At 36.1% G+C, this 13,871-nt stretch overlaps 2 protein-coding genes across 2 annotated transcripts; both read left to right on the forward strand.

Moving 5' to 3' along the window:
- Positions 1-1,476: 1,476 nt before the first annotated feature.
- On the forward strand, positions 1,477-3,514 carry LOC127176146 (phospholipase A and acyltransferase 3-like). Its single transcript, XM_051127641.1, has 5 exons — positions 1,477-1,581; positions 1,909-1,963; positions 2,400-2,496; positions 2,619-2,887; positions 2,992-3,514. Exons 2-5 carry the CDS (start codon positions 1,949-1,951, stop codon positions 3,109-3,111), a joined length of 501 nt encoding a protein of 166 aa, XP_050983598.1. The 5' UTR covers positions 1,477-1,581; positions 1,909-1,948; the 3' UTR covers positions 3,112-3,514.
- Positions 3,515-10,746: 7,232 nt separating this feature from the next.
- Positions 10,747-12,822, forward strand: LOC127176144 (phospholipase A and acyltransferase 4-like). The gene is made up of 5 exons (XM_051127640.1): positions 10,747-10,866; positions 11,166-11,216; positions 11,859-11,967; positions 12,106-12,374; positions 12,518-12,822. Exons 2-5 carry the CDS (start codon positions 11,202-11,204, stop codon positions 12,635-12,637), a joined length of 513 nt encoding a protein of 170 aa, XP_050983597.1. The 5' UTR covers positions 10,747-10,866; positions 11,166-11,201; the 3' UTR covers positions 12,638-12,822.
- The last annotated feature ends 1,049 nt before the right edge of the window (positions 12,823-13,871 follow it).

The following is a 13,871-nucleotide window of genomic DNA, read 5'->3' on the forward strand; positions in this document are numbered from 1 at the left end:
TGAACCTGAAAAAAAAAAAGAAAACCTGTATCCGGAAGACCTTGATTACCTTGTTCAGGTGTGTCTGATTAGGGTTGGAACTAAACTCCACTGGGGAACTGGCCCTCAATATCAAAGTTCCCCACTTAGTTACACATAAAGGTTAATGCAAACAGGACATCCATCCATAAACTGAATCATTGGCCTGGTTTAACAGACAGGGCTTAGACTAAGCCAGAGTTAGGCTATAGTTTAATTAGGAGATTTACACTACCAGTCAAATTTTGGACAGATTTTAAATGTTTTTTTTTTTTTTTTAAGAAGCCTCTTCTGCTCACCAAGCCTGCATTTATTTGATCCGAAATACAGCAAAAACAGTAATATTGTGAAATAATTGTATTATTTAAAATAACTGCTCTCTATTTGAATATATTTTAATATGTATATTTTAATATCTAAAATTTCAGCATCATTACTCCAGTCTTCAGTGTCACATGATCCTTCAGAAATCATTCCAATATGCTGATTTGCTGTTTAGGAAACATTTATTATTAGTATTATTATTAGTATTATTAATAATACTTAAAGCAGTTGAGTGCATTTTTTCAGGACTCTTTGATGAACAGAAAGATCCAAAGATCAGCATTTATCTGAAATAAAACACTTTTTAACATTTTTGGGAAGGAAATTATAGATATTAATCAATATTAATATCAGGGTAATTGTTTAGACTCGTCAGCCGTCTACACGAAACATTCCCCTCAAACATTGTCGTTTATTTGCTTAAGTAATATACTCCATACACAGTATTTTATTTGCATACAAAAGAAGTACTGCAAATGGGGAAATGCGAGGGGACAGTGTCGATTTTAACCATTTCAACGCAGTTTTAATGACTAATGCACCTGACTGATAGCTTCCTACATTTTTGGCCACAGGAAAAATTACAATATGGCTACACTTACCGCCCCCTGTGGTTTAAAAGACTTATTTTCATCAAAACATTCCTAGCTCAACATCGTCCTTGACAACACTGCATAAAATGTGCAGAATCTGACGACTGAAAATTACACATTGTTTATTTCCAAATCAAAGATTAAAATGTATTTATACTTACCAACATTAACTGCTGTAACTGTTTGTCCAACAATAGAAAAGTGGCCACCTAAATTTACTCCGGTCTCCTAAAACGTACAAAAGAATTATTCCTTAGCCTCTATGTTAAGACAGTGTCTTAAGAACTATTTTGACCAACTAGCAGTTAACTAAGGGGTAATCAATCATATAATTCAACTTAGACTCATCCTAAAATTTACAAATTTTGACCAGTCTTATAGAAAAAATTAGATGACTAAAAAGAATTAAATTGCAACTGGCCCCTGGTCACTCCGGTAAAACGTAAGTGAAATAGTTTACGTTATTTACAGTAAGACCACTTTCAGGGCGTCATCCAAAGATCTCTATCAGCGCCAAAAGACTCTGCACGCTGATTGGTCGAGATCAGCGGTCACATCAGCTGGTTTACTATAGATTCTTAGTTGTTGCTTCACACACGAATAACGTTACACAGACTGTAGCTCACCGGGACACACATCACAATTTGTAAGTGTGACTCCTTATTTATGTAGAACCACAGGGTTACTTACGATCTCGTTTACCGAATGACTGTGGAAGCTTGGATAGTTTATTTGTTTGTTTGTTTTGCAAGACGTTTATTTGTCGACTCCGCTGCTAAAACTTGATGTTTATTTTTCCCGATGCTCCGACCTGTTATATTCACTTACATAGAAATGCCATTATGTAACTTACAGAACATGTTACACATTTGTAGTCATTTAAAAGTTACTGTATAAGTAAATAAACGACTCATTTGTGACCGGATTGCAAAAATGAGGAAACGGGTATAAATGTCGTTTGTCTCTCTCATAGGATCAGACAAATACAAGAAGAACAGTGTTTTAAGGTTGCCATGGCACCGACAAAGGTAAGTTAAATGTATTTCAATAATCTCAAACGAACTGAAAAACTGAAATGTAACAGTAAATAGCCAATATATTATTTTAGTGCTGTTGTTACTGATGAAATCGTAGTGTTTGATACTTTTTCAAAGTTAGGTACTTATGTATGCTTACTGCCCAAGGTCTGTTAAGAAGGAATTCTATTAAAGCGACAGTGTTTAAAAGCGGACAGGATTTTGTTTTCAAAGCCATCAGGAGGAGCTAGCTATCAAATGTCTTTGTGCATTTATGTTTAGGCAGAGATAAAAATACAAGCACACTTTCACTTTCTTTTTCTTTTTAACTATTCACAAGTGCAAAAGAATCTGGTTATTCGAGTCTAACTGTATAACATATTATGGTCAATTTGGCTCTTTAAAAATGTTACAAAATATGACATCTATATCTTAATATGATCAAAAGCCAGAGCCTGGAGACCTCATTGAAATCTTCCGAGGGGGATACCAACACTGGGCTATTTATGTTGGTGACGGTTATGTAATACACCTGGCACCACCTTGTGAGTATTTACATGCCTCGGAATATATCTGTTGAGCTTAATTTGCATTCATTCTGAAAAAAAAGTCTTATTAATGACATGTAAAGAAGCGTTTAACAAACTTGTTTACTTTTCCTTAACAGCTGAATATGCTCAAGCTGGAGCCTACAGTATGATGTCAGTATTATGTGACAAAGCCATAGTGAAGAAAGAAGAACTTTACGAGGTAGTTGGCAATGACGAATATTGTATCAACAATCTTCTGGATGAGGAATACGAGCCACATCCTATCCAAGAGATTCTACAGGATGCACACAGGCTTTTGAGGAAGGAACTTTCATATTGTGTCATTAGGGGCAACTGTGAGCACTTTGTTACAGAGCTGAGATACGGAAAAGCACAATCCCGCCAGGTACAGTTTGAACAGCAAAGAAGTAATAGTGTAAATATGTACAACAGTGATGGGCACTTAGCTTATCATACAGTGAATTAATAACGTTCTGTCTATTGTCATAGGTGCGGAAAGCGGTGGAGATTGGTGTTGGAGTTGGTATTGGTGCAGCGCTTATCTTTGGAGCTCTTGCTGCTGCTGCAGCCATTTTTGATTCAAAAGACAATCAGAAACGGAAACAGTAAAGACTGGGAAATTAAGTGAAAGCACAGTTGTGGTGGCCTTTGATATTTAAAGTCTCTAGAATATTTATTGCATTTAACGGAAATAATTAAAACATTTAATGTATGGATTAGGCAGGCTTAGTTTTATAAGCACAAATGGCAATATTCATATACAAATAGAAATATTCAACATAAACGGTCAGTAACCAAACATAATCTCATCTGTTCTGCTGTTTGATAACAGTTATGCATTTTACTACTTATAAATCTCTGCCTGAGGGATCTTTTAATTAATTTTGATATTGCACATTTCTCTTTCTACTGGTTTTCTAATAACATTTCAAGCACTTTAATAACCATATAACCAAAATAGCAAGATAAGATAGCATGTTTCTATTTTTGTGCCAGTAAAGATTTGACATCACATACTTGGTGTTTGTGTATTTTTTATGGTGATTATACTAAACCAGCATCTTAGATGTCACTTATTAAATTAATTCTGTAATTCTATGATGCGAGATTACCATTTACACAAGAAAATTGGACCGTTTCTGCATTGTATGCCTGTATTACATCAACTCAATGGGACATTTGTTTTATGGTAAAATATTTTACATTTATTATAGGCGTAAGGTCACAAAAACTTTTTTACACCTTTCAAGCACTTTCATAACTGTCTATTATAACCAAAATATAGAAAGCTAAATACAGTGGCATCTTGAACCACCACTGGAAGGATGCATCCTAGTAGGGCTGCATATCTAGGCTGCCTTGTCATAAAGCTCCTTTGAAGGTTTGATCCTCAGCCTGTTTTGAAGGATGCAATAGGTATATCCTTCATGCCTTTCAATCACACATAATCATTTTCACACCTTCTTATTTGCCAAAGATAAATAAATACACAAATATTTGCTGTAAATGGCTATAATGTCTTAAAATGACATAACTATGGTTAAAATCTGAGAAATGTCCTTGCTCGTCTATGCAGGGCCAGAAGGCTCTCAGATTTCATCAAAAATATTTTAATTTGTGTTCTGAAGATCTTACAGGTTTGAAACAACATGACATTTGTAGTGCCTGTATCATCAAATAATCTTTCTTTGCTATTTTTAGTGCAGCTAATAAGCCAATTATCCCTGTATAAGACAAAACTGTTTTCTAAATCATCACTAAATCATTTTGTTCTAAAACAAAAGCGCATGTCTTACCGCATTTACGTTTAGGAAAATTTAAGAAAACCGCATGCAAGCACACTTTAACTTTCGCTTTCTTTTTCTTTTTATCCGTTCATCGTAGGGAAAGAGTTGGGCACAATCCATTACAGGAAACAGGAATGGCTATAAAACACATGGTTTAAAAGTATCCACACAAGCTGTCATGACGAAACGAAACGGAGTGTGGAATGTTGGACACTTCATGTACTCAACTGTCACAGCTTTAACCAAATATTATATAACTGCAGACCAGAGCTCTCCAAAATGGGATGGGAACTCCAAAAGTGGGCAAACCTCCAAAATGGGGCAGGGTCTCATAGCACAAAGACTTTTCCCATTGGCTCTAGCTTCAGCCTACTTTTATTGACTTACATTTCAAAACTAAACTTTATACATTAAACATTGTTTGTTCCCAGTGAAGCGAAGGGGAAAGGCTTTACTCTATCACTTTGTTTTAAGCAACTGGGGCATCCCAGGGCTTGAAATTCGCAGGGTAGGAGTGGGGAGAGATGCAGGATGTAACTAAAAAGGTCCAATGGCATAATCTTGTTAACTGTAGCATATTGTAGAAAATCAACACTGCAACACTGTGACTGACACAACCAATGAAATCTTTAGAATCAGCTGTGGGGCGGAGTTTGTGCTGAAGTGGATTGGGGGGGGGGGGTAATGGGGGACTGTCATGTGCCTGTCTGTCAAAGGGAAAAAGCCACGTCCTATTTTGAAGCGCCCACCCCGTTTTGGAGTTTCCACCCCCATTTGGAGATCTTCAAGTTGCAGTTATACCCCTCTCGTTTTAGGCCCTGTTTACACTAGTGCGTTTTCGTTTTAAAATGAAAACGATCCTCGTCTACACTAGCATTTTCTCTGCGTTTCAGAAACGACCTCCGTCTACACTACACAACCGAAAACGCATGTCACATGATCATTCACGCAGGTACAACCATAGAGATTAGGGTGACCACCTCCCACTTTGCGTTGTACCGCACTTCGCATATTAAGAAAATGTCCCGCATTTTCATCAGCCTGTTGGTTTTTAATGATCATATAAGAAAATGTCCATGCGTTCTTTTTATGTATTATTTTTGCTGCATAGTTTCTGCGCAAATTCTTAGCGGAACTCATCAAGTGATCTAGAACCACCGACGGAAAATGGTCGAGCGCACACAGGAAAACAGGATATTCTCCATTCACTGTAACCAATTAAAAAACATCAATGCTGCATTCAGACGCAACTTTCTTCTTATTTTAAAGGGGTCATCGGATGCCCATTTTCCACAAGTTGATTTGATTCTTTAGGGTCTTAAAGAAAAGTCTATAATATACTTTGGTTAAAAATTCTCAATGGTTGTGTAAAACAACACCCTTTTTACCTTGCCAAAATCAGCTCTGCAAAAATCATCACATTCTGGTTGAGGCTGCATTAAATGCAAATGAGCTCTGCTCGCCCCGCCCCTCTCTGTGGAGTGACAAGCTGCTTGGAGAGATTGTTTACTTTAGCTGCATTTAGCCGCTAAGCTTGCTAACTAGCACATTATTAGGAAAGGTGATCACAAAGATTCATAAAAAAAACCCTTATACTCACTTCTGCTGTAAGTGAAGCTGGATCATGAATGATTCGCGTGAACACAGATGGATATATGTAGATCGGAGGCGCATTCCCTTCACAAACAAATGTACTGCATGTTCAGCGGCTCAGATGTCGGGAGTAAATGACGACCACTATGTTCATTATTACATCCAGCAACACAACACCTCAATCTCTCAATCTGAGATATTCTTGTCTAATTTACATCCCTGCTCCAGCATCGAAACAATGGAGGTCTGACTGTTACAGCTGATCTGAGGTAAGACGTTCATGTCAATCAACTATCATGGGAGCGGCCTCTGTGGGTGTGACGCCACACCGACAGGGCATTATTGTAATACATCGAAATGCGCAAGCACAAATTTCTTCTCTCACAGGTGGATTCTCGTCACTCTCATAAAAAAGACGCACCCTATCACCCTATAGATATGTATAGGTAGATTCCTTATGGCGGACGCGTCTACGTGCTTGTAGCGGCCGAATGATGAGGCATCTACCTGCACATATGTATGGGTACAACAATGAGCATGATGGTATTGTTTACACGGTCGTCAAGGATACACAGATCGAATGTGGGCAGCCCCGCCATCATTTTCAAAATTACAAAAATTGAATTTTGAAAACGCCTTAATTACAAAACATGCCACCTGACATTATTGGGTCCTAGGAGTAGACCTCAATGCAATCTTCCTATATCAACACTGGGTTATTTATGTTGGTGAAAGTTATGTGATACACCTGCCACCACCCTGTGAGTCATTTACATGTCTCAAATGATGTTTACTGATAATTAACCTAAAAACGACAAGCAAGTCATCATTTACTCACTATGATGTTTTCAAATGCCATATGCTTTTCTTTCTTATTTAGACCACATAACCTTGTATTGAATATAAAAAAAACATTTCATTTTCTCTCATGATTGTTTGCTTTCTCTACAGCTAAAAATGCACAGTACTACACAAAAAGCCATAGAAAGAAGAACAATGAAGTTGTTGGCAACCGTGATTACCTTGTCAGCCACCTTATGGATGAGAAATATAAGCTTACAATGACTGTGAGCACTTCGTTACGTAGCTAACATACGGAAAACCAGCGTCCCACAGTTGTTTGGCATGACCTGGGATATTGAGATAATTCCCACAAGTAACTGAACCTTAGTCAGGGTTCTTACACCTTTTCCAACTTCAAATTCCAGCACTTTTCAAGCACTTTCAAGGTGCATTTTTATGCTTTTCCAGCACCTAACAACCACGGTAAATTACGTTTATATATGCTATATGTACTTTTTCACATTTAAATCCATTGTGCTATTAAAAAAAAACACAATATGACATTTCAACTTAAATTGTTGAATACTTTGGAGCACAGATTTATTGGGATAGTTCACCCAAAAATGGTTTAAAAAAAAAAAAAAAAAAAAAGTTCAGTTATTGAAGTATCTTTTTAGGTTTGGTCTCTTTCTACCTAAAGTTGATATCTCAAAAAATGAGCTTACAGTCAGATTTTGTTTGGGTGTAGTACCAAACTTTCATGACCAGTCGTTCATGGTACTTCATGTGCATTACTATTCAAAATTCAAGTAATAAATTAAATCCTTATGAGTCCGAGAATATTCTTGCTGCAAATTAATGAACAACTGTTCCTATGTCAACTGTTTTGAAAATCAGTCACCAAATATGGAAACCATAGTTTGTGAGCTTTCATCAATATTACTTTTTATTATTGTCAATATTACCTTAGGTTGGGACTAAGGTACTGTTGTAACTGTATGGCAAATGTCCCACCCGTCAAATGGTGACAGTTAAGAGGTTAAAGGAAAACATGTTTAATGGTTCAAAATGTATCACCTCTCTGTAAGTAGTCTTGGCATTCTATATAACATATATAAATGACAAATAATCACCAGACAGATAAATACAATTTCAATAAACACTTTAATTGTGTAAAATAGGAACATTCTTTTCTGCCTTCTGCTTATCTTGAGCAGCCCTCACATGGCATGCCGTGAATTACACGATCAATAACTTAAATTGGCAAGGAAGTGCCCTTTAGACTGTTGAGTTTAGGAAAAAATCTGCAATTAACAACACAAGCGCAAAAAACTGCAATGAAAATAGTGCAAAAATGAAACTGCACTGAACAAAATATAGTGCAAAAATAATAACTAGCTTATCCAGGAGTAGGCCAAACAGGGTAGGGCCTGTTAAGGAGTGTCCTTCAGTTCCTTTAGTTTTTGATGATGTAGCTGTGCTGCTTGACACATTGCTTGTCTGCTGAAAAAATTTATTTATTTAATAAGAATTTAGCTGGTTAATGCCGTTTAAACGAAACATCATATTTTGACATTCATTACATTGGTTATTTTTAAGTAACATCAAAACCAAAACGGTTATTCAAATTGGGATTAAATCATATAAGCGAACAATAGACGTTCCCAATTACTGAAACGTACAGTAAAACTTTAAAAAAAAAAAAAAAAAGTCTAGCGCGAGCTCACTATGCATTTGCGAAACTGCCGTTAAGCACTGAATCTGGCGGTAGAAGTGAAAAAATAAATATCGTTTACATCGTATTAGCACTTTGTTGTTTGATAAAAGAATTCACGTGACTGCAGAATTCAATCAGTAAGCACACAAACTGAAATGTAAACTTAATGTACCGTGACCGTGAAAATCAATTAGCTAATTGGCCTAATCAAAAATTCCTTAACTTAAAACTTACCTTTCATATGGCTTGAAAGCGCGGCCTCTCCCATGGTGAAGAGCTGCACGTCCTTTTTGCATATTTTGCAAGTGGCTAATCGAGGATTTGGTCCACGTTTTAGCCATAATTTGTATTTTTCGTCCTCCAGCCAACGAGCATTGAAACGGCAACCTCCCGGCATGTTTTCACCTCCCACTCTGCTCCAACAGAAGGCGCGCATCCACTGGAAGATTACACCACTACAGCCACAAGCGCGGACTCGAGCGGAGTTATTTTCGTTATGTGCAAAATGCATTTTTAGCTAAAAGGAAAACTACTCCGTAAGATAACGAATTATTATGAAAGCAATGCAATTTCAAATTCAAGCAGGTTCAAGCACTTTGTCCAAAATCCAAGCACTTTTCTAACCTTGAAAACACTATATTAAAAATCAAGCATTTTCCAGGATTTCCAGCACCCGTATGAACCCTGCTTAGTGAATTATATGACTCATAATATCTTAAAGTTTAAAATCACAGCATTGCAAGGGCTGTATTATGGTGAAAAAAAAAAATATATATATATATATATATATGTATATATATATTAGAATTATTTTTTTTTTTTTGGCGTTTTTGCCTTTATTATGATAGGACCAATCATACAGGACAGGAAGCGAAGTGGGAGAGAGAGAAGGGGACGGGATCGGGAAAGTTCCTCAAGCCGGGATTCGAACTCGGGACACCCGTAGCACAAAGGCTTTCGGCACCGACATGGTGGAATATTTTACATTAATTATTAGGACTTGGATTAAGGTCACAAAAGCAACATTTCAAACAATGCAATAAATACTTTGTTTATTCTCATAGGTGAGAAATGTGGAAATGGCAGTTAGTCTTACTGCACTGGTCGGCACTGGTGTTCTTGCGGCTGCAGTGGCCATTTTTGGTTCAAAGACAAAGAGAAGCAGAAAAATACGATTGCGGATGCCTTTGATTATTTAAAGTCAGTTAATTGTTTGGTGCATGTTACTCAATTTAAATTAGTTTAAATGAATAATTAAACATGTAATAAGAAAATGGGTTTTTTTTTCATATCACATTTCTAATCACCTGTCAAGCACTTTTATAACTGTCTACAATAAAAACTTGACCGAATTCTGTTTAACCTTTATTGATTTGAACTAAACTTACATTTGCATACTGTTTCATGCCTATAAATACTTACAACCAAGAATCAGAATGCACAAACCAGCTATGACAATAAAAGCCCCACAAGTTGTTTTTTTATACAGATAACAAAGTTTAATGTAAACAGGACTTCCGTCCATAAACCAAATCATTGGCCTGGTTTCACAGACAGGGCTTAGACTAAGCCAGGATTAAGCCATAGTTTAATTAGGACATTTACACTACCAGTCAACATTTTTTGGACAGTAAGAGTTTTATATTTTTTTGTTTTTGTTTGTTTCTTTAAGTATCTTTTGCTCACCAAGATTGCATTTATGTAATCCAAAATACAGTAAAACAATAATATTATGAAATATTTCTACTATTTAAAATATTCTATTTGAAAATATTTTAAAATGTAATTTATTCCTGTCATCAGAGCTACATTTTCAGCATCATTACTCCAGTCTTCAGTGTCACATGATCCTTCAGAAAGCATTCTAATGTGCTGATTTGCTGTTCAAGAAACATTTTTTATTATTATCATTATTTAAAACACTTTTTCAGGATTTCACCTCATTAACAGCTTTCTACATTCTTTCTCCACAGGGGAAATTACAATATGGCTACACCTACCGCCCTCTGTAGTTTAGCAGAGTTATTATTATCAAAACATTCCGTGCTCAACATTGTCCTTGACAACACTTCATAAAATAGAGTCTGACAACAGAAAATGACACCGTCTATTTCCAAACTAGAGGTTAAAGTTTATTTATTAAGTAACACTGGTCATTAATATGGTTGCTAGCCTGCTGTAACTGTTTGTCCAACAATGGAAAAGCGGCCGCCTAAATTTACTCCGGTCTCCTGAAACGTACAAAGGAATTATTCCTTATGACACTGATGAAACGTAGGTGAAACTGTTCACATTATTTAATAAGAACAGTAAGACCACTTTAAGGGCGTCATCCAATGATCTTTATCAGCGCCGAATGATTCTGCACGCTGATTGGTCGAGATCAGCGGTCACATCAGCTGGTTTAGTATATGATGTTATTTTTGCTTCAGACACGAATGAAGTTACACAGACTCTAGCCCACCGAGATATACGTCACAATTTGTAAGTATGATTCCTTAGATGTGTAGAAATGACTGAACATGTACCGAATGACTGTGGAAGCCTGGATGGCTTGTTTGTTTATTTTACACTACGTTTACTTGTCGACTCTGCTGCTACAGCTTGTTTATTTTTCCCAGTGCTCCGACCTATTATATTTACATACATAGAAATGTGATTAATGTATTTTCAGAACAAGTCGAACATTTGTCGCCATCTAAAAGACATGGTAGAAGTAAATAAACGACTAATTTGTGACCGGACCACAAAAAACGGATAAATGTCGTTTGTCTCTCTCATAGGATCAGACTAAAAACAAGAACTGTTTTGAGGTTGCCATGGCACCGACAAAGGTAAAATGTATTTTAATAATCTGAAACTAGACTGAAATGTAACATGAAATGCCAAATAGATCATTTTAGTGCTGTTATTGATGAAATTACAGTGTTTGGCACTTTTGCACAGTTAGGTAATTATGTATGCTTATTTCTCAAGATCTGTTAAGGAATCCTATTAAAGCGAGAGTGTTTATAAATTGTGTAAGACAGGATTTAGTTTTCAAAACCAACAGAAAGAGCTACGTTTAGGCAGGGTAAAAAAGAAAGAAAGAAAGATAACACTTTGGTTTTCTTTTTCGTTTTATCTTTTCACACGTGCAAACCCTGGTGAAAAAACCAGCATATGCTGGTAGGCATGTTTTGATGCTGGGATGCTGGTTAGGTATGTTTTGATGCTGGTTTAAGCTGGTCTATGCTGGTCCTTAGCTTGTTTATGCTGGTCCTTGACCAGCAACATGACCAGCATAAACCAGCAAAGAATCAGCTTAAACCAACATCAAAACATACCTAACCAGCATCCCAGCATCAAAACATACCTACCAGCATATGCTGTTTTTTTCACCAGGGAAAGAATCTGGTTATTAGAGTCAAACCGTATATTATTGTCAATTTAAATGTCTCTTTAAAAATGTTAAAAATATAACATCTATATCCTAGTATGATCAAAAGCCGGAGCCTGGAGACCTCATTGAAATCTTCCGAGGCGGATATCAACACTGGGCTATTTATGTTGGTGACGGTTATGTAATACACCTGGCACCACCTTGTGAGTATTTTACCTCAAATTATGTCTACTGAGCTTAATTTGCATTCATTCTGAAACAAATTTTTTTTTTATGAATGACATTTAAAGGAGGAGCGTTTTACAGACTTTGTTTTTACTTTTACTTTTCCTCCTCAAAAGCTGAACATGCTCAAGCTGGAGCCTACAGTATGATGTCAGTATTATGTGACAAAGCCACAGTGAAGAAAGAAGAGATTCATGAAATAGTTGGCAATGACGAATACTGTATAAACAATCTTTTGGATGAGAAATACGAGCCACGTCCTGTTCGAGAGATTCTACGGGATGCACACAGTCTTTTGGGACAAGAACTTCCATATTGTGTCATTAGGGGCAACTGTGAGCACTTTGTTACGGAGTTGAGATATGGAAAAGCACACTCCCGCCAGGTAGAGTTTAAACAGCACAGAAGTAATAATGTGAAGTTGTCTGTTTTATGGTAAACTATTTAATGTTGATTGAGGCATCAGTGATGGGCACTTAGCTTATCATACAGTGAATTAATATAAACTATTTCTGTCTATGGTCATAGGTGCGGAAAGCGGTGGAGGTTGGTGTTGGAGTTGGTGTTGTTGCAGCACTAACTGTAGGAGCTCTTGCTGCAGCAGCAGCCATGTTCGGCTCAAAAGACAATCAGAAACGGAAACAGTAAAGACTGCGAAATGAAGATGTGAAAGCACAGTTGTGGTGGCCTTTGGATATTTAAAGTCTGTAGAATGTTTATTGCATTTAATAAAAATAGTGTAACATTTAATATATCGACTGGGCAGGCTTAGTTTTATGAGCACAAGTGGAAATATTAATAAACAACATAAACAGCCAGCAACTAAAACATAATCCCATTCTGTTCTGGTGTTTGATAACAGTTGTGCATTTTTCTACTGATCAATCTCTGCCTGAAGGATTTTTATCTTTGCTAGTTTTCTAATAACATTTAAAGCACTTTAATAACCACATAATTGAAATAGGCTGGATATTTGAGCAAATGATATAAAATCATTATAAATTGTTACAATATTAAATTTAATATAAAAAATAAACTGCCATGTTTCTATTTTTGTGCCATTAAATATTTGACATCACATACTTGGTGTTTGTGTACTTGTTGATGTGATTATACTACACCAACCATATCCTAAATGCCACTTTTTAAATTAATTCTGTGATTCCATGGGGCAAGATTTACCATTTACACAAGAAAATCAGAAGGTTTCTGCATAGCTGGCCTGCGTTCCATCAGGTCAATGGGACCTTTGTTATCATTTCTTGTGACAGAATAGCTGAGGGAAGCATAGCAATTGAACAACCGACATCAGAGACATCCCTTTAAATATCTCTAATGGAACTAATTAAATGTTCCTTATTAAAATTATATAGGTACAGGTTAAGCTCCATATAACCACAAAAATGATTTTGATTATTTTCTTTTGGAAAAAAAATAAAAAATAAATCAAGTGAATGGGGTCAAACACAATCACAGCACAATTGCATCTATCAGGACAAGAGTCAACTACACAGTTAAGGTAAATATTAACAAAAGATAATAATTACCATACTGTGCGATTACATTCTGTGACTGTTGTATTTTCCGCCTTCTTAAATAAGCATGTACAAATACAGCACTGACCAAAGATAAGGAAATGACATTGAAATTAAGACAATAATACATTAATCTTACCATCCAGTAGTTTAATTTAAGAAACCTTCCTTTCTGAGTTCTGCTTATAAGGTAGTAATGCATTTCAATAAGCCAGTAATGGCTTTCACCCCTGAAATTTTTACATTTTAATCACAGGGTTATAATAATAAATTAATTAATAAATATTTGAGGGTTTCCACACCTTCCAACCAATAACTTTCCATGACTTCGCCCAACCCTTATCATT

Source organism: Labeo rohita, chromosome 14 (genome assembly GCF_022985175.1).
Source record: "Labeo rohita strain BAU-BD-2019 chromosome 14, IGBB_LRoh.1.0, whole genome shotgun sequence".
Taxonomy (NCBI): Eukaryota; Metazoa; Chordata; class Actinopteri; order Cypriniformes; family Cyprinidae; genus Labeo; species Labeo rohita.